General features: G+C 34.8%; 1 protein-coding gene across 1 annotated transcript in view; it reads right to left on the reverse strand.

The window, feature by feature from the left end:
* Positions 1-23,099, reverse strand: part of ikbkb (inhibitor of nuclear factor kappa B kinase subunit beta) — an 87,998-nt gene that overhangs the window by 62,543 nt on the left and 2,356 nt on the right. Inside the window, exons 2-3 of the mRNA XM_039768286.1 lie at positions 10,936-11,076; positions 9,478-9,572 (exon numbers count right to left, since the gene is read on the reverse strand). Coding sequence (XP_039624220.1) covers positions 9,478-9,572; positions 10,936-11,040 — 200 coding nt within the window. The 5' untranslated portion in view covers positions 11,041-11,076. The remainder of the gene's footprint in view (positions 1-9,477; positions 9,573-10,935; positions 11,077-23,099) is intronic.

A 23,099-nucleotide genomic window follows, 5' to 3' on the forward strand; every position in this document is an offset into this window, starting at 1 on the left:
CTTCCTCCTACTTTTTTCTAAAAGATCTCCTATCATACACCAATGGTTCGATACACAACACTCGTTTAGGATCACCTTCATATTTTTCACAAAGCCCCGATCCACCATTTTTGCCACCAATTTATTGTGCTCCTGACACCATCAGATTCATTTGAAGCGAACTTGTTTTTCTTCTTCTTAAACATTGTGTTGCTCAAAATCATTTCCAACTCCTGGCACCCCACAAACGCCCTGCACTCAAACATGCCCATTTCAAGTCACCAACAATTAAAGTAAACCTTAGACTACCCCCATGCCCCCTCCATCAAATGGTCTCAAATCTCATCTTTCTACCCCAAAGGGTAAAATATAGTGCCTATAAAAAGAGCTGTGCCATATTCTTCCATTTTTTAATGATTTACCAAACTGTACTCCAGGAGATATTCAGTGACTTAGATTTTTTTATATATTCACTCCTTGATTGGTTCTTTTCAATAACCATATCAATGAGTTGTTTGGATTATTGGTTTGTCTTCTTGCTTTTGTTGCCAGGAAACTGACTCACCAACAGATGAACCTTCCAAATACAGCTATATTTATAATATACTCACTTGAAACACCTTGACTACAAACTCATGATTTCCGCTGAACAAATTATGTGCCTGCTAGAACCAACTGGATGCACTAGTGATAATTTAGGCATATCATAGCAAAAAGGGTAAATAGTTACGCAATTTTCTGTTTAATCATGATCACAAATTTACAACAGTTTGTAGAGATTTCTTTCACTTTTTCTGAGGATCAGTGTCATAAAGCCTAATTAAATCCATCGTAATTCAATAAAACAGGCACTAAAAGATCACTGCTTCTATTGTGTGTTATAAAAGATGATTTTAAAAGGTAAAGGAGAATGGCATCAGGAAAAGCATCTAGCCTTACAAATGTCTGCTCCAATACTCCCATAATGAGAGAAACACAAGTACATACATACATAGATAGATAGATAGATAGATAGATAGATAGATAGATAGATAGATAGATAGATAGATAGATAGATAGATAGATAGATAGATAGATAGATAGATAGATAGATAGATAGATACTTTATTAATCCCAAGGGGAAATTCACATAATCCAGCAGCAGCATACTGATACAAAAACAATATTAAATTAAAGAGTAATAAAAATGCATGTAAAAACAGACAATAACTTTGAATAATGTTAGTGTTTACCCCCGTGTGGAATTGAAGAAAAAAAACTATGCTAAGATATTTTTTTCCTCTTCTTATTCTTTTTCAGCATAAAAGGTGCTACATTAGGAAGAATGCATATAATTCTAGCTATGTAAATAGAAGAGCCAAATGCTTGGGTAATCAGTGCTAAAGTGTATATTTTAATAAATATCTAAGTAAAAGGCTTTCAGTTTGGCTCCTTGAGCCCTTCTGAAACCCAGTTTTCTCTAAGCAATTTTCTTTGTCAAGGACAATTTGTTAATTTAATGTTATCACTCCACCAGAACCAAGAAGACTTTCTAACCACATACTAACCAACAATGTCCAAGGTCCAGGGCTCATGAAACGATAACACTATACAGATCTTTAAAATAAATTATACTATGATTTCTCCTCAATAAAACCATATGTTTGCAATTGCAGTGTACATAATGTTAAATCAGTTCCAATTTTTTTGTAAGATCATGGATATAGCACATATTGTGAATTCAGTAAGTGACAGCTTTTTTTGCAAACATATTCAAAGTTTATGTTAACACTAATGGTACTGCTATGTATATACTTATATACAATTTTTGTGGACAGTTTATGTGCCACATTTGGTACATTTGTTGAACATGATGGCGAACAGGATGAGACATTCCTGTAAATCATCTTGCACATATGAAGTATGGTTTGTGAATAAAATGTTTCCGCCATTCAAATGTCAACATAATTTTGACTCAACCTGTACATGTTTTTGTTTGCAGACATTATATCTATATTTGTAATCATATTTTACTATATCATTCATAATTGTTCATCAGTATGCATTCAATTTTAACTATTATGTCAGCTTTACTTCACATTTAAGTCACAAAATTTTCTAAAGGCATTAACAACTTTTACATTCATTACTTGATACTAAATGCTATCTTTTTTGGCAATTTCTTTGAGTACAATAAAAATAAGCAACTTGAGACTTCCCTTTCTTTTACAAACTACCAATACTGGAAAAATAAAATAAAGAATAGTTAGTCTTTAGGAGAACTGAAGGCTTTAAATGAGAGAACCCATAGTAACAGAAATTTTAAAACAACATATCACAACTTTAAATGAAAACATGGGTGTGGTTGGGGGACAACGTGAGTAGGCAGTAATCCTATTTTAAATCTACAGACCTAAAAATAAACACACAAATTCTTTGTAAAGCAGCAATCCACAAAAACCTTTCTTTGTAACACATCTTCTTAATAATATTTTTGTTATATGTAACTACTACTAAGGAACAATTCTTCATGGTGAGACAAAATTAAAACACAAAATGTATTTTCTATTCAAATAAACAGAGTGGCATTTTCTTCAGAATATTGTCTTTTAATGGAGAAAAAAATGGTTTGCTGTTTCAACGGTGGATCAGCACTATAAGCACAGTGGTTAGGGCTTTGTCCTACGTCCTCAACATCTAGAATTCAAATCCTAGCCTGAGTATGGACAAAGGTCTGCATGGGTTTTTCTCCAGATGCTACAGTTTTCTTCACATAACGCAAACGCATGCATGCTCAATTAGGATGCATATGTGATCCAATGGGGACACTAAACTGGTGCACTTCAATGTACAGGATGCTTTCTGCTCAATACTTCTAAGACAGACATAACTAGCACATGAAAATATATAAACCTTTAAGTGTTAAAATCCATTAAAACTGCCAGTCACTGCACAAAACACACAGAGAAAATCAATGTGTAAATGTGTGTTTCTGCAGAAGTATAGGTGTGAATCAGGCCTTAGCATAACATTCACTGATTTACAATCAAAGGTTTGTGCAATAGAATTTGATTGTTATACCAGTCAAGGAAAAACACAAAACAGTTTGAAAACTCACACTGCAGCTGCACCTAGCCTTTCTTCTTTTCTAACTCGACTGTCCCAAGTTTCCCACCAGTACATTTTTAATGAAGCTCACCAGGAGATGCAGATTTACTTCAGAAAAAAAAAAATAAACTTGAAAACAAAATATAAACTCTTCAGAGCACGCAACTCATTTTTCAAGTGCTTAGTTGTAAGTATAAGTGCTGTGGCGAGTGCCTGGGGCTGCTACCCAGCTGGGACAGCCAGGAGGACCAGAGGAGGGCTTGCACCTCCTCCAAACTACGAGGGGGCGACCGCCCTGGTTGCTTTGGGGAACATGGGTAGAAAGCTAGGAAGCTCAACCCTGTAGGGGCCCGTGGTCGCCGCCAGGGGGCCCCCAAATGACTAGAGAGCCCTGGACCTCAGCACTTCTGCCTCACCCAGAAGTGCTGGGGGGAAGAGGATCGGGGACACCCGGAGTTCTTCCGGGTACAGGACACCTGGAGCACATCTGGGTGGTTATAAAAGGGGCCGCCTCCCTTCATTCAAGGCTGAAGTCGGGTGAGGAGAGGACAAGAGCTTGAAGAAGAGGAATGGAGGCGGTCCGAAGAGAAAGGCAGAGAGTGTGAGAGGCCTGGACTTTGGGGAGTTTGGGGTTTTGGTGCACTTTGTAAATAGTTGGACTTGTAAATAAACGTGTGGTGGTGCTTAACAACATGTCTGCCTGTCTGTGTCCGGGGCTTAGTCCACAGTGCTTAGTTGTAGTAAGAATGGAATTATAAAAAGTTGTTCACCAAGAAAAGCCTAATAATAACCAAAGCCAAAAACATTAAGAAATAAATCAACTCAAAACAAAGAGTAAGAGTCAAAACCAGAATATCAAATTCTAACAACAGGCAAGACACCATTAAAATTTAAAAGGAAAAAAAAATTCCTAAAGTAGTGAAATAAAATTCTACCTCAAATATGAAAGTAAAGCTCCATAACTTGCAAAATCCATATTCTCGTCAACTAAAAACCAAGGAATGCCTCAATAGGCTGATTTTTAACAGCCCATCCACAGCATTGACTCCCTAAAAAGACAAGAAAAAATACTCCCCAAAAAAAAAAAAAAACAATGGAAGAAATCTTGGTGTCAAAAAATGGGGGAAAATACAATACACAAAAAAGAACACAAGTAATCCTCTTCACACGGTTAGTTGGCCAGTCTATCATTGTCACTGCAGAAATACAATACAATAGTAAACTACACATCGAAATTCAAGACTAGATTACATCACAGAACTATCACATATAAGGATACAGATTGGTCCAAATACTTCAAAAACAAAGCAGAAACTAATTAACATACATGAAAAACAACATCATTGGTTCATTAGCTAATTATAGAACCACTGCCAAATTGTAGAAAAGGAGTCCTAAAGACCTTGGCTAACTAGCTGCCTACTTTATTGGCTATTCCATAAGTGAGTTAGTGCTGGCCAATCTGATGACATTACCCTTCTACCCAATGATTACAATGGTCCTTTATCTCAGATGAAAATGATTTTCTATAAGCAGGCAAACAACTTGGAAGTAGAGCATCAAGTGCTACATGAGAATACCATGAAGAGAAACAAAGCAGTTAGCACTTTTCTACATAAAATGTTTTCCACATGTTTACCCACTCACACTCACACAAGATCAATTCAGAACAGCCAATCAACCTAACATTAACATCTTTGCATTGCAAGAGGAATTTCCACACAGAAAAGGGGAGAACATGCAAATTCAAAACAGCCAACTACCTTGTTAATATCACAGAGATGGACTATCTTATCTTAATAATATTTTATAAATTCTAGGTTCAGTGATATCTTCTTTAGTATAAACAATTTTAAACTTTAGCCGACACATTTATTCACTTTCTCTATCCTGCCAGTACATTCTAGAAAAACTGACTACTGCACTGCATAATTGGGCAGTTAAACATTTTCTTTACTGTTCTATAGTTAATTCAAAACACTGCTACAAAAATCATAAGTAGAACTAAAACCCTATAACTTTAATCACTACATTGGCTTCCAATTAAATCTAGAACTGCTTTTTAAGTTCACCTTCTAAGAAATATTAAACTTTAAAAGCCCTGGCCTCTCCTTACCCTATAAACTCATTCATGCCTTTACTTGAAAGCAGGCACAGTAATCTGAACACAGACGCCTGCTTAAATTCCAAGGGCAAATAAAACAACTGTCGCAGACATGGCCTTTAGCAATAAGGATGTCAGATTCTGGAAAGATCTTTGTACAAATGTTAAAGAGTCCCCTTCAGTCACAGTATTTAAATCAATAATGAGGACTACCCATTATAGTGAAGTGTACATCATAGAAGCACTTCTGTTCTTATTTTTTTTAAACCTGTTAATTGCAATTATTTGTCATTAAAATGTGGTATATTTGGTATATTTATTCCATAGGGAAATCTGAAACGAAAAGTACCGTAACTCAAATTCAGAATACTGTACTTTTTTAATTTCAAAATTCCTATTTTAAAGACATTGGATAATTTTTGAAATGGAACTGTTTTAAAACAGAAATCAACATTCTGTGTGACTGATTAATTTACTCTTTTCAATTTAGTGATAAGATGTTATTCCAGCTTATCTACTGTATGCCTCTCCTTAACTCATCCAATTGCTGGTCCTAACAGCAAATCAGTTCCCCAGTATAGCTTACAGAGATATCAGAAGAGTCACATATACAGCCAGAATCCCACTATCTCATCAGCTTTTTATGTTCAATTCATCATAATAACTATTCACAGTGGCTCCAAAATCCGTACTGACCCCTACTCTCTCTTCTGTTTCTTTTTCCGGTTTCTTTGTGGTGGCGGCCTGCGCCACCTCCACCTACTCAAAGCATCATGATGCACCAACATTGATGGACTGAAAGCCAGAAGTCTACGTGACCATCATCATCAGGTCCTTCCATGAAAACCCTAAATACAAAGAGGACTGTTTGACTTATGTTAGGTAGATTGCTCAGAGGGGACTGGGCGGTCTCGTGGTCTGGAACCCCTACAGATTTTATTTTTTTTCTCCAGCTCTTGGAGTTTTTTTGTTTTTTCTGTCCACCCTGGCCATCGGACCTTACTCTTATTCTATGTTAATTAATGTTGACTTATGTTTATTTTTTATTGTGTCTTCTATTTTTCTATTCATTTTGTAAAGCACTATGAGCTACATTTTTTGGTATGAATAAGTGCTATATAAATAAATGTTGACTGATTGATTGATTGATTTTGTTCACGTGCAAACGATTTCAACATTAATTTTAACTCTCCAATTATTTCATTCAACAATTATATTTTTAATAGGGTCATTTAATAGGGTCATTACTGTCACATGTACTGAGTACAGTGAACTTTTGTACTTTTATGTGCTAATCAATATGAACAACAATTAGAAAAAGTTCCTCCAAACTAACAGCAGTCTATCAATCAATACAATTTTTACATCACTTGACTTGGAATCTGATGTCTATGAAAGCTATTTGGGCTTGATTTTTAAAAACATGATATTATAAAAGGATATTTAAAAACATGTATTTTAATCACTCTACTAATAAACGTAGGTACATTCTATTATTGCCATCATTTTTAAATATGATTTATTGTTACAAAAATATTTAATAAAGAAAAATGTGACCTCAGTCTTTGATAAAGTAAAAATGATGTCCTTTTGAGTATATCATTTTATGTGCATATTACTTTAGAAAGATTTTTACAGAATTAAAATATGAAAATTCACAACTGACCAGTTATGCATGCACCAATATATACAAATATACCTTTTTAACATTCAAAACATTTATTTGTAGTATTTCCATTTAAAAAACAAGCAATCAAGTTAAAGTAAAAAAAAAAACTTTCCATCCACAAAAAATAATAATAATAATAATAATAATAATAATAATAATAATAATATTAAGCCTAATGTATTAAATAAAGCTGGTTCTGGTTTTCCTCCCAAGTCCTGTCCTAACACCCATCAAGGTAAACAACTGTACACATTTGGGTAAAACCTTTTGCCTGCTCATGCTGCACTGCAGTGTAAAATAAGCTGGAAAGATTAATTCACAAATGGTTGTAGGCCTCAGGCACTTATACACACAAATATATAAATGTAAATTTGAGCAAGTACCAGTGTAACATTGCTTAGCCCCTTCCTTCAGCAGAACAACATAGAAACAACTTAACTTTTTATTAGTAAGGTACTTCAAATATCAAATAAATTTCATTCATTTTTTCAGTTTACAGATAAACGCAAAGAAAATAACAGGACCTGGACCATTGTTTTGCATGCCCCTCTAATAACTGTGGATGAAATAACTGCAGGAATTCAGTCGATTTCGTAACATAAATATCAGCAAGAAATGTACTGTGCAAAAAGAAATAATCTGAATCAGGAGTTGATATAACGTAGCACAACAAAGTTCTTTTCAGGGCGTTAAACAGACAACAATAAGAACTAGATAGGTTACAGGTAACCACTGACCAACAGTAAAAATAATCATTAAATCAGATGGAATATAAAAGAATAGGGTAATAGTGAAACATTTTTGTTTAAAAATAATTGTTCTTTAATGGAAGACTGCAGTGTTCTTGGTTTTTGTACATGAAAGAAGATGAAATGAACAGCTAATGCTGAACTGCTTTGGAATTAATTCGACTATAAGTTGAGAAAATATTTAAAAATTGACTCTTTTGCATATTAAGCTTAACAGGAAGAACTGAGCCAAAATTAAAAAGCAATACAACTCAAACAGATTAAAAAAAAAGGTTTAAGGAATGAAAGCCCATCATTATCATCTTGTTAATGACTTTGTGAAACATCTTGTGGAAGTCACTGTGTGAAGTAAACTGAAGAAAATAATGAAGAACAAAGACCATTTCAGGGAGTCTGCTAGTATTAATAAGATTAATAATGTCACACACCCAAAGCTAGAATATCTTAAACACAACTCTACGGTTTATACACAGACAGTCAAATGCTAAACAACTCTGTGTAATGCAATTCAGAATAAAATACATCTGAACTCTGAGGGTGGTAAAGTGTTTATTAAAAAAATCCCATGTGTTTCTGAATCCTAACTGTTACTCATCTGGAAAGTTTTATTTAGCTTCAATCCCACATCTCTCTACCACAACCCGGGCCATAGTCACAAAAGCCGTGGGCAATATTATTTTAAACTTAGCCAATTAGACTGTCCAACCATATTTGGAAAATGTACAATCCAAGGAGATCTCACCAGACTGGCCACAAGATCAAAATGTAAAAATGAGGTTGGTCATCTTCTTAATGGAATATTCCATCCATAAATTATATTTTTTCCATCTGTTACTCACTCTGCATTGTTTGTAGTGATCAAAAAGACAAAATTTAAATTTCATGCTTTGATGTAGATAAAAAAATACCTGCTAAAACTGACCTCAACGGGGAGCATCTTAAATGTTAATTTCCCTTTGAGGATTGATTGATTGATTGAGTAAAGTAAGTAAGTAAGTGAGTGAGTGAGTGAGTGAGTGTGTATGTATGTATGTATTTATCTATCTATCTATCTAAACAGTAAGCAATATGAAAAGGCTATAAGAAAATCTCAATTTACCATTTACAGGAAGTGGAAGTGCACATAAATAGTCCTGATCTATTGAATTAAAGTCGCACCTTCCCAACCCCCATTTTGCTGGTCAACAGATATGCTCATAAATAAATAAGCTTATTCAATGGTTACCATAGTGCTTCATGTGATATCAACACTTGCACAGCAAGTGTATAATCAGAGATTAAAAGATAAAACATAAACATGCAGAAGCATTAGCAGATGGAAAGAATGCATCACATTTGTGCATAATGTATATACTTCAACAAGCAGAAGATTTATTCACCTGTGTAATTTCACAAACTGAAGAGAAACGGCTCAGAAGTACTACAGGTGATTAAAATGTGAGACATCAGGGTAGCCAAGGAGTATGAAAGACTAATGGGAAATAATGAGGAAGGAGGGCCTTTATTTCAAAAGTTTAATCACATCTTTGTGCACTTTACTGTCATGCACAACAGTGTTGGATTTTCCAAAAATGGTTTATCTAACAATATTTTAGTAAAAATACAAATTTAAGACACTTAGTGTATGACTAGATACTTAATAATTGGATTATGAGACATGAGTAATTTGACATTTTTTAATGGAAGTTTTGATATTATTTGCTGATGTTCAAGACCATTGTATCAGGGCAATGTGAGATTTCTGCTTTTTCTCAGATGATCACTACAATATAAAAGATCATGTTTTGGGTGCAGTATTCCTTTACTAGCCAGCCTCACCATTATAATGAGCTCAAAGATTAACATGCAGAGATGCATCTTTATCTGGAATGTTTAGAGAATGAACTCACTTTTTCATAATTTGAATCTCTAGGCACCACCTCTCTCGATTTCTTGGACTCAACTCCTGACGGCACTGTTTGATGGCAATCTGTTCCTCTGTTTCCTTATAAAGAGAAGGTAAAAATATATCAATGGAGCTTTCACATGTACTCTATACATTACCATATCACCCTTCTTCTACAAACTTTCATACATTAAGTGTGGCTCGCACAACAAACCAAACTGCGTGGACTTGTGTGCTGTCACTCAAAAACAAGATCAGGGCTCTTAATATAACACTTCAGGTAAACACTTTAAGGTTAAGTTGTAATTTCATGTAAGTGCTGATTGACATACGCAAGTATTTTTAAACAAATATTTCAAAATCAACTGTTTCTAATTAGTAAAATTTTATAAAGCCTACACTACAGTCAAATTTCCCCCAACAATTAAATACAGTATACAGGCAATTTGGGTGTTATGAAGTAAGCAGTCTTAGGAAACAAACTGTATCCATTTAACAATGTAAAGGCTTAGGAAGGGCACTTTAACTCTTTAATCCAAGCAATGGAAAGAAGGTTTAGGGTAATCACTTAGGTCTGCCTCCCTTCATGAATGGACACTTCAATGTCTTTAGAAGTGTGTTTTTGGGGTATAAAACTAAAGCTTGTTGCTGTAAAAGTAGGTATGAATTTTGCTTGCTACAGAATGGGGGTATAAACAAAAAGTCAAATGTAATAACATTTTCCATTAATTCTGAGAAATTAATTCTAAATAAGAAATTACTCTGAAAGAAAACTTGTAGTCACTAAATCTCTAAGGTTCACATTAACCAAAATCCAAGTTACAGATAGTAAGTGTAGCAGGGAGATGGCATATTAAAGGAAAGGAATAAATAAAAACTATAATAACATTTTCCATTAATTCTGAGAAATTATTTCTAAATAAAAAATTACTCTGAAAGAAAACTTGTAGTCACTAAATCTCTAAGGTTCAGATTAACCAAAATCCAAGTTATAGATAGTAAGTGTAGCAGGGTGATGGCATATTAAAGGAAAGGAATAAATAAAAACTATAAAGACATAAATAACTGTAAAACAGAATAAACCTCACATTTGGGTATAAATAACTGTAAGCTGTCAGACAGCTTTGGAGTTTTAGTAGTAACAATGAGAAATAGAATCTGAGAAATCATGGCAATAACAACAATAATCATTTTTATTATTAAAAAGCTCTATTTGAGCAACCACATGTTAGGTACCTAAAGAGACTGATCTGGCGTATGGCCCAAGTGGGACAGATAGCTTTACTATTTTGTAATACATAGGTGTATTTATTTCCTTTTGCAACACACCTCCCTTCTAATATGGTACTTCTTCCAATATAGTGTATAATAGAATTCTAATATAGAGTATCTTGTTTATGCCACTGATGATAACCACATGACAAGAATTGTGGTGGTTCAAACAACTCAAAACATAAGTTACCTTGTTCTGCCACCTCATGACATTGCCAAAGCCTCCTGTGCCAAGACGCTCCTTCATCTCCCAGGAGCCACAGACCTGGATCTGTTGTGATGGTGGGCGGCTCATTGTGAAGGTACTTCACCCCTAAAAAGTAAGCCCAACCTGTTAAGAGGAAAGAAAATGAAAGTGTCAAAAATTTTTGCCAGACATTCAGAAGATACTAAACCTCTACTGGATTTCAGAACTTTCGGTACAGAAATAAGTTATGTAAATGCCATCAGACTTTTAGTACTTGTAGATCTAATCCTTTTTATTCAGATTGTCATTATATTTTTTGTTATAAATTAAATTTATCACACCGGTCCCACCTCATCCTATTGTATGTTGTACACTATTGTCAAGAGTGATACTGTAAGAGAAAAACATACTGAATAAAAGTGTATCTTTTGTAACATGGAAGGATTGAGCTTTCTTTTTGTTTTCCAAGTTTTCAAAAAAATCAGAAATTTGTAGCTTTCATGTAATACTTTAACTTTTTCTACCTTTAGTATTGATCATTGCCACTCGTTTAGCAAACTTTACACATATCAAAGCAGGACATCTAGCTAAGATTTCCCAGTATACTTACCATCTGCTGTAACCATCCTTTTCTTCCAGTAATAACAACAACCAATTTAGACCCAGCAACGAATAGAGTGAGCACAACTAATTATATCACTCTGGATTAAAAGGCCAGATAAAATTTGGAAATTTCAGTGGAGGATTAAAAAAAGAATACAATCTGATAAAATGAAGTCAATGTGCATGTCACCTAATTGTGTAATACTTGGAAATTCTTTTTAAAATGGAATTCCTTATTTAAATGTTATTTCACACAAACTAGTCTGATTTTATAGGCTGAAGCACACTTTGACCCTGAATTGAATTAAGTAGGTTTGAAAATTTAAAGTGCATGTTGACTTAAGAGTACGCAGAAAACAACTGTATGCTACAACATACTATCACAAATTATTTTTTATTACAGAATAAAAAGCAATACTTTGGATGGGTGGAATTTTATATCAACCTCTGCCTTCCCAAAAACATAAGTTTGTGCTTTAAGGTAAGGTGTGCAATATAGTGTTGCTCTGGGGTAATCTAAAACCCTCTTGAAAGCCCCTGAAAATAAATTTTAAGCAAATGTTATGGTGTTATAAATGACTCAGTACCATTACAGAATTTGCAAGAAATAGTAGCAGCACGCAGAAAGGTCTTCACAGGCTGGATGGGACAAGATGTTTGAGTCAGCCAAAAAATAGGAGTGATTCTTTTAAATGAGGAAGATATGAGAAATTTAGCAAAGACTTTCATAGGAAACAAATTAAGTGCTTGCCTTAATTGGACATTATCTTAGCAATTACGAAGAATGTGATGGTGATTGTTGTTGATATCATGATACCAAAGGTGTTCAGGTCAGGAACAGAGCAAAGCTAGCCACATTTGTTTTAGAGGCATTTGAGTCTGTAAGCACAGGAAAATAAAATCACCTGTCTTATTAGGCTTTTGGAGTATAGTTTTGCTGTTTATTGTTGTTCAGTGCACAAGCCTATTATTACACTGAACGTGAACTTGTGCTACTGAGACGACTTCAATTCCCAGCAGGCAGCAGCCTTGGGGCATTGATCTGAGTTCACTTTAAGGGGAGTAGACATTTAGAAGGAAATGGTCAGAGAAGAGTAGCAATCCTTCATTAATAATACCTAAGTGATTGCATAAACCATAGCATATTCATTGTATATATTCCACAGTACCAGAGTAAGATTTCAATGTTCAGTCAAAAGTGGACCATTGACGGGACCCCTGATTACCATATGGCATTTCACTCATTGCTTCTAGGTAATGACTAGTTTTGGGAAGCAGGGGCCAAAATGTTTCAAGACATGAGCAACTATATTTATTGCTAGAATTTTACTATCTGTAACAAAAGATGTAAACAATCCTGAGGTGGAAGGTAATTCAATCAAATCAAAATCAGTGTAATGCTTCGGAGCAAGTGGCATACAGTACCAATCAATATAATCTTAGAACTTACATTTACTGATACTTACATATACTAATAAGTGTTGATAAAAGGAAGAAAAGATTGGAGAGGTACTTCATTCCAGTAACAGCAATAAAACCAGAGGAGTAGGAATATGGTTTCATAAACCAAACAACTGTCTTGTCTCTGAGGTCATTTTTTATTCAGAAGCCTTTTAGAAGTGGGACAACTGAATGAAAAAAGACTAATTCTGCCTAATATATTGTATATTCACTTAAATAGGATGATTAAGAACTCATAGCTGATGTTCCTTCCATATATATATATATATATATATATATATATAAAATCACAAACATATACTGTAGCTCTGAAATTTAAAATGTGAATAAACCTAGCTTTACATTACTCATCTTTAGCTACAACAGTATTATCCTAAAATCCCCTAAAAATTTCCCATTTTATTAAAAATACAGTAACTAAATTATCAAAGCCATAGAGGTATCTCCAACCATATTCAAGAAAATATTCTTTTATTTCTGATAAGTGCATTACACATACGCACAAACTAATTGTTTGTAACAGCCAACCCCTTTCCCAGCCGGCAGCTACACCTCCAAGACCTGTGGCCTGGATAATTTTCTGAGAATGAATCTAAATATCAAGCCGTACCTCTAACAAATGAAACGTTTCCCCACAATCGACGGTGTAAATATAAGCACAACAGAAAAGCAGATATGTAAAATTAAACTGATTAATTGTATTAAATGGAATAACAAGAAATATGCAAAATAAATAAATAGAAAAATATATATACATGTGTAACCCTCCACCACAGCAACAACGTGACACCACCATATATAAATACAACAAAACCTACCTTGCCCCTGTAACATATAACAAACAACGAATAACAACAATGAATGATAAACGGAATGAATGATCGTGAATTATAATCCGGTTATAAAAATTGTCCTGCAGACGGATGACTGTACGAGAGATAAGCGAGTTGTTTGAATTTCCCGGCAAATGGAGCAACTTCACCGTGATTCCTCGGCGCGTGGTGGATGATGATCTGACCCCGGGGTCTCTGCAGATCAGGGATGGAAGACAGTCTGGCGGAATGAACAACAAACTAGGATAAAAGCGTGATGTGAAAAAACAGCAGGTAAGTTGCTTTGTGGTTCAGAAAAAATGGTCTCCTTCTTTCTCCTTTCCTCTCTCCTCTTTTTTTCCTCCTGATTGCTTAAATAGTCCTGTGCTGGATGTAATTGATTGATATTTAACAGGTGTTTTCCAGATTTGGGGCTGCGGTTTCCTTCCATCATCCGTCCCCCTTTGTATTTACGGGGACGACATTTACTGACGCACACAAACGGCAAACGGGACGATGGAAACAAGACGCACTCAGTACTAACATTTGACACTATTACTATGTAGCCCCGCTACATATTGATAAAAAAATATTTTATGTTCTCTCAAGTGTCACAATTAAACATTATTGTTCTGATAATGCTCCACTTATTTGGAAACTCGGAGCATTAATACATTGCTATTTTTATTAAAATTAACAAGATTTCTGCCAGAGGACCTTGGGAGACATTTGGAGCATATATACGTGGGGTCAAATAATATTTTGCTCTTCACACAAAAGCAGAAACCCAGAAATGCAAGAAAATTGATCACATTTCTAAATTTAAAAAGACCACCAATTGCTCAGTATTACGGGAAAAGATTGGCCTTACAAACAGAATTCAGTTTATTAAAAAGAGAAACGCTTTGTTAAATAATTTCATTCACCTTATAAAGAGAGAGAATGTTAAAATGTTAGCACATGAAATATATACACAAGGTCAGAATACTATTGCATAAATGAAACATACCATCAGAACCGAAGTAAACAAACACAGAAAAGTAAAGGACATAGTTAAGTAATAATATAAGATGCTTCACTCTTTATTTCAACTTCAGGTATTATATACAAAAAGCTGAAGAAACCTTTAACACTCTTTGATAATTTAAACATAACTAAAACTCTATAAAGCAGAAAAGCTGCAGTCACAGACTCTTGTCCAGCAGAATATAAATAAAAAAAATTGGATGTCAGCATCAGTAGGCTTTGTGTCCTACGAACCAAGTTACCTTAACTATTCCATAACATTTCAGCAATTATTTACCAATGCTAATCTTTCTAAACATAAAATAAGTCATTACGATAGCAATTGACGAGAAGAATTCATAATTCATTTCTGAATTATGGTATTTGGGGGTTCCTCTACAGTGCCGCTTTCTCTTGCACGATTCGGCTCAAAAATTAATCAGCACATCGTCATCTCATAGCAGGCTTAAGGTTCGAGTTTGGTGTTTTTCCATCTAGCCGTTTTAGCTTTAGACCATCCTCAAGAAACTGTGACACACACCCATCATCAAAATATTGATTTTTTTTCATTATAAAGGGGAACTAAAACGTCAAGATCCATCTAAAACAGCGGTTCTCAACCTGTGGGTCGCGACCCAGTCGGGGGTCGCCTAAGACCATTGGAAATATGGGTTTTGTCTATTCTAATGTGTAAAACTTGTTATTTTACAAATTTTTTCCATTGGTAATTACTAGTTTTTTACTATAATTGTAATTCGAGGATAGATGTTGCAGACAATTGAATCAGAAAAATTTCAAACGTTTTAATTGTCATAACCTTATTATTTTTAACTGTTTACATCACTGTACATCGAACGGCGTGATGTTGCAGGGATTTACACACTTCTTCTTCTATTTCCAACAACATATCTTTGTGAAACAAGGTTTTCCAGCTTGTTGGTTATCAAGTCTAAATACAGAAGTAGACTTGTTGCAGAAGATGATCTTCATTGTGCTCTTGCAAAGACTGCCCCGAGAATTTCTGATCTGGTGAGAAAGAGGCAGCCTCAACCTTCGCACGAAAGTTGGCTTTTTACGCGTACTGTCACAACAATTTTGTAGCAAAGTAGTTTACTGTTGTTATAGTATGACTGTTACCCAAGCTACGCCATGCTTTTCAAATTTTCACATAAGTATACAACATGAATACGGTGAATACAGTTCAATACACAATGAAGAAAACCAAATAAACGTAAGTCATAAAGACAAAATTTTATTTATTTGTAATTAGAAATAAATATTTCACAATATACAATTACATATTGTTTTTGTTATTAATCACTACGCTTTAATTATGTTCAATTTGTAACAATGAAAATACATCCTGCATATCAGATATTTACATTACAATTCATAACAGTAGCAAAATTACAGTTATGATGTAGCAACGAAAATAATTGTATGGTTGGGGTTGCCACAGCATGGGAAATTGTATTAAAGGGTCGCTGATCTAAAACCAGAGATAGAAATCTTTGATGAATCTAAGGCTTTTGCCTCCCCCCCATAGCTAATAGATTATGGTAGGGGAAGGGCACAAAACAAAAAAAAAAAACAAAAGCTCTCCATTAATATATATATTTGCAAAAGCCAAAGAAGAAAAAAGCTTGTACCTAAAACACTATTACCATTAGTCAATTTGTGCTTTCCCCAAGAGAAATACCTTGTAGAATGCATATGCTACAAAACAATATCCTACCGAACACTGAAAATTCTTGCCAAAGTTCTTATCAACAGGAAAGAGAATGCTCTTCCTTATTATCCACAAGAATATTTACAGACATTTGATAGTAACAATAAATGAGGTTAATTATTCACCAGAATACAAAAACCAGTGATTGGATCCAGTATATCCGCATGGGCTTAACTATTCATTTATCATTATTTATCTGACTAATGACTTCATCCAAGATCAGGATGCATTACAGTTAGAGCATAAGCAGCTTCAATGACTTGCTCATGGTCACATACTGAGGCAAAAACTTAACCACTAACCTTGTAGTTTAAAGTCCAGTGCTTCGGTCATTGCACTGTACTGTCTGCCTGTCATACTGCAGCTTACAGATGTCAGTTAGTGTAAATAATATAAATTCTGATTTAAAATGTGAAATCAGAATTTCTTTTAAAACCAATATTATTTGCCATTGTCTTCAAACCCCTTTCCATTTATAAGCATAATTTGAACTGCAAAGGAAGGACCTGAGCAAAAAACATCTTTACAAAGGTGGCATGATGCTTTATATTGCTGCTTTATTATAACTCACTAGCTGAAATACCAAGAGACGGGAAGAAAATAAAGTTGTTTTTTTTTTATAATTGTTTGAGATAAATATAACTAAAAAAAATACACACATCTTAAGAACAAAAATAAATTAACAAACAATGAAGACTCGCTAATGTGCTTGTCGTGCGGTCTTGTATATATGTTATCATTCAGTTGACACTTGGAACCGGCCAACTCTATTTAATTTCAAAAGCAATAGGGGTGCGGTGGTACTCAAATATAAAGAATGATGGTAGTCAACTCCAGTTCGCCTTCTGGTGGTTGTTCTGTATGTCAACTGGATGATAACATGCATACAAGACCGTAAGTTCACCCCCCATCCTACCCAGAAGGGAGTGGGTTAGGGGTGATTTCACTTTACAGTATTTTTAGACGACCAATGAGAAACACGTGCACCAAGTTTCATGAAAATCGCTCCAGCCGTTCAGAAGTGATGCTGGAACATACACACACACATACATTGACTTTTATACAGTAAATATACAGAAAATTACTTCTGTATTCACTAAAGATCCGAGGAAAGCTTGTATTTCTCCATCTGTTCTCACTCTCTTCTATAGATGCAAACTGCAGTTCCATCCTAACTGATTGCAACACATCCTGGCATGGCACCTGCTCAGCTAATGATCATAACAAACTGCAAAGAGTGGTGGAGGCACAAAATTATGCCGACACCCACTTGCCTCCTGTTCAGGACATATATAACACATGCTGCCTTAGAAAGTCAAACATGACTTGTTACGACTTTAGCCATCCTGCACATTTGCTCTATTCACTAATCCCTTCTGCTATTGCTTTGGGACTATTCATACTCGTTGATTCTGGCCTGTCCAGTTTCTATCCACAAGTCATATGATTACTGAACAGTCAGTCATATTAACAGTGCTATAATGCAAGGTTATTAAATAGCTAGTCATAATAACAAGCGCTCAGCGTTCTGGTATATATTGGTATACAGTATATGTTTAATTTCATGTATTTTGATTTGATTTGGAATACTGTATTAACCCCCCAAGGTGGAATTGTCTTTTCACATGACCTTTAGGAATCAGAGCGCATGGTCAACCATTGTACAGTGCCTCTGGAGCAATTTTCAGGTTAAAGGCCTTACTCAAGTGTATGTACAGTATGTTTTTTGTGTTTATATTACATTACTGTCACTATTCTTAGGAGAAATGCAAGTAAGTTATTCTACTATTTTTTATCAGTATGCTGCTGCTGGAGTATGTGAATTTCCCCTTGAGATTAATAAAGTATCTATCTATCTACTATGTAGACCTTATAATAAACTTGAGCTTAAAAAAGGCCAATAAGATATAAGTAATGTGGCACACATGTCCCATGCTATTTGAAGTACAAATCAAGAGCAGCTATGCTCAATCTGGATAACCGGTTACACAGCCAGTTTATGGAATATACAATTTTGTTTTTCCATTTACTAGATAGCTGTTGAAATGATAGAGAAAGTTCACATAAGAATGACTGGATTTTTTCCACAACCTTTTCAGCTTAAGCAAATGAAAGCTATGACCTGAAATGACAGCCATGCTTAAAAATATGAAATGAGTAAAGTATAGTGACACATGGAACAAAAAAAAAATGTTTTAGATCTTAGCACCCTGGGAACCTTCAACTCCCAAGTCCCTGATACTTCTACAACTTAATTAAATTGTTAAATTGTGAGATATATTGGACTAAATTACCTGTTCTCAACCAATTCCATCTTTGAAATATATGTAAAAGAAAAATGCTATAAGTTAAAAACTCTAAATGATCCCTGTATGACAGATTGATTATAGCCTTGGGCTGCATAACATTTGGACCACAGGGCAAATCTTCCAGTCCATTAGAACCATGAAAGACCAGTTTATTTCATAGTTAGGATTTACTTCAATCTAAAACTAAATCAGATCAAGGATGCTGCTGTGCTTTATATTTGTTTGTAAAAAAAAAAGTATTTTTTCTCAGCAAAACTTTGATGGAAACCCATAGTCCCACACTGAATAAAGAGAAAAGCTGTGCTACGTAGGAAATTTGTGTAATCCTGTACCACCCCTACTTTTACCTTAGGTCCTCTACAACTGGGATTAGTTACAGATCAGACACTAGGTCCAGACCTCTGCAAAACTGTAATGGAAAAGGTGACTTTAGAAAGGGAATGGATTACTTTGCTGCTCGCTTGCTTCACCACAACTATTACAATGTGTTAAAATCTTCATAATGTTTAATTCTTGTCATGTTTTTGTATACTTTTATTTACAGAATATGCTGAAGTGACAATTCCTTAAAAACTTTTTTTGATTATCTTAAAGTAGTGGCCTCTATGAAAGGTAACATATACAGTAAACATAGATGGATCAAAACAAAAATATTGTTTAAAAATTTAAGCACTGCTTGTCAAGCTTCACTAAAAATATTTCAGACTTCTCTTCAATGCTCCCTTACGTCTATGAAAACAGAGAACAAACGGCTAAGTTATTGGACTGTAATATATACGGCTGTCACTTCAGACTTAAACAGGCCCTTACATTTTCAATAGTACTGAGAAAATTCATCACTAAAACATTATCTGCAAAATTCTATTCCCTATAAGGATGCATCAATGAATGTACAGATACTACAATGACATAAAAAGCAAGGTTGTACAAATTAAAAATTATATTTTAAATCTTCTATAGAGAATATTAAAACAAGAGAAATATGACAAATGAGAATAAACAAAGTAATTATTTCATCAAGCTTGCTTAGTTGGCTAAGGGTTCCAAATATTTTACCAAATTACTCCTTAAAAGTTACCAAGGATTCCAATTCAATTACATGACTCCAGAATTTATTCCAGATTGCAATAATCTTTTCCATTATAAATTGCTTCCTATTTTCTTTGTGCAAGACACTTCCTTTTAATTTCTACTAGTATTTTTCAAGTACGTCTATTTAACTTACAGTATTACTAAAGAAATGGCAGGCCTATGAAGATGGGACAAAATTAGAGTGTTATGTCTTGAAATCTTCAGCCAGTTAAGAGTGACTACGAAAGTTTTAAAGGGTTACGGTAAACCACTATAGAGACTAACCAAGATATTATAAAAGAATGGATAGACATTTTAGCTGTTGCAAAGTCTACAGTTGAAACTGTGCAACATTTCTAAGCTAAACGTGTAGCAATATAAAAACAAGGTTTATTTAAATTTCACAGACAAGTTCTCCTTAAAAATAAAACAGTATGTTTTTCATTATGTCGCAGGTAATTAGTCAATAACTCTCAAGCAGTAAAGCCTGAAAACAACCAGGGGTTGGGCTATCTTGAGATTCAAAAACCATCACTTGATTAATACTGCATGTCTGAGAATTTCTGATACATGATCTTTGCTGAAATTCAATAACTATGACCCACACTCTCAATGCATTTGAGACTTCTTATATTCTACTCAGAACACTGGTGGCAACTCATCTGCCCTGAACCTCTTATACTTCGAGAGTCAATCTGAACTTTACCTTTGCTCTGCTTTGACCTATTGAAATTCTGTAGTTATGCTTCAAATAATCTCTGATTCCTCCCTATACCCATCTGTGTCACAGGTGCACAAAAACTGCACTTTACTTATATTTCCACTACTACTAAACCCTTTGTTCCACTTTAGATCATTATTTCAGTGAGAACAGGCCTTTCAGCCCAAGAAAGCTTGCCAACTTATTTCTCCAAGCTAACACCAAGTCAAGTTTTGTAGGTCCCTGAAGTATGTGTTTATACTGAAAAGGTTCAACTCATTCAATTTTTCCTCATAACTCCTAATATGGAGTCATGGAATCAGTTTAGTTGCTCTTCATTGGACTTTTTTTTGCCTGGAGAAACAAAACCACATGCAGTACTCCATCTGGGGGCTCACCACTGCATTATATGGCTTTGGCATATCCATCTTTGATTGTACTCTATGCATCGTGCTAAATAATCTAACATTCTATGAGCGTTCTTAATGGCTTTGCACCATGTCTAGATGTAAATCCCCCAATAAGTTGTATTATTTTTGACCTGTGCCCTCCATATTATGACTCCATATATACAATTTCTATTTACAATCCTTTCAATATACAGTATGTCACACTCCCTCGTGGTTTCTTCTAAATTTGATTGGATCCTTACAATTGTTTTGGGTTTCTTGAAGTGTCTTTCTAGGGCCATTTTTAACAGAATTGTTTGTATCTTCAGGGAGGTAACAACACAGTTTGACATGTGCCATTTTAACATATATTAATCAAATGTTTATGACAGATATATATACTTAAAGAGATGTGGTTTTAGGGTAGCATGGTGGGACTGTGGTTATGACTTCTGTCACGCTGCTCTAGTTTCAAATCCTGTTTGAGTCAACTGGAGACTGCGTATACTCTTCATGGCTATGTGAGTTTTTCTCCACCTTATTAATATTTCTCTCATATGCCAAAGAAAACTAAAACTGTCAATAAACGAGTCAAGTGGTGTATGAGTAGTTATACCTGGCAATGGAATGACACCTCATCCCACTTGCTGCCTTCAGCATGACGCTACCAAAATAGCTCCACACAAAAATTGGATTAAGCAGTTTCAGTAAATAGAGAAATGGAATTATCTTTCTTTGTAGTTCTTCACCTAATATAACAATATATTATTAATGAGTGTAATAAAATAGCAATTTGAGATCTAAAACTAAATATTTATGTCTATTTTAGGGCCACCTATCTTATCCAGCATTAGGGGATTCAGCAGCCAAAAACCTATCCCAAAAGAAATATCCTCCAAAGTGCCTAGAGATTTAGGACCTGAACATGTGTATCAACAGTGAATGGTTTTGGAAAGTGTTGCCTCTTGACATTTTAGTGCAATCAACTGGTCTAACATTAGGACTGGAATAGGACACCAATTCAAATATGGGGAGAACATGTACATTCTGCAAAAAAGGCCCAAAAAGGAACTAAAATTCTGTTTGTTTTAACCTGACCGCTGCTAAAAATGACACACCAGACAATAAACTATTAAGATTTGATCGTTTTGAGTATGTAATGTGATTGATATAAGGTAGAAACAGGTGTACAGTAAACCCTCGTTTATCGCGGTTAATTCATTCCAGACTCTACCGTGATAAATGAATTTCCGCGAAGTAGGATTCTTTATTTATAAATCTAATATTTTCACAGTTAGAGCATAGAAGACCTGTTTACGATCTTCTAAATACGTTTTTTAACATTATTAGAGTCCTCTAGACATGAAATAACACCCTTTAGTCAAAAGTTTAAACTGTGCTCCATGACAAGACAGAGATGGCAGTTCTTTCTCACAATTAAAAAAATGCAAACATATCTTATCTTCAAAGGAGCGCCATCAGGAGCAGAGAATGTCAGAGAGAGAGAGAAAAGTAAACAATCAAAAATCAATAGGGCTGTTGGGCTTTTAAATGGAAGCACCGCGATAAAGCAGCCGCAAGGAAGGGATCAATGTGAAGGTAGTCTTTAAGCATTTTTTAGAGGAGCATCCATATCTTTTAAGCAAACAGCCCCTCTGCTTACACCCCCTCCGTCAGGAGCAGAGAATGTCAGAGACAGAGAGAGAGAGAGACAGAGAAAAGCAAACAATCAAAAATCAGTACGTGCTGAAGCATATCGTATATCATTGAGTTGTTTTATTTAATAGGTAATACGCGCTCTGATTGGGTAGCTTCTCAGCCATCCGCCAATAGCGTCCCTTGTATGAAATCAACTGGGCAAACAAACTGAGGAAGCATGTATCATAAATTAAAAGACCCATTGTCCGCAGAAATCTGCGAACCAGCGAAACATCCGTGACGTATATTTAGATATGCTTACATTTAAAATCCGCGATGGAGTAAAGCCACAAAAGTCGAAGAGCGATATAGCGAGGGATCACTGTAAACTGTTATAGTAGAAGATTAGAAAATTTTTTTATCAAGAACAGGCCACTTAGCCCAATAAAG

The sequence above is a fragment of the Polypterus senegalus genome, chromosome 11 (genome assembly GCF_016835505.1).
Source record: "Polypterus senegalus isolate Bchr_013 chromosome 11, ASM1683550v1, whole genome shotgun sequence".
Classification (NCBI taxonomy): domain Eukaryota; kingdom Metazoa; phylum Chordata; class Cladistia; order Polypteriformes; family Polypteridae; genus Polypterus; species Polypterus senegalus.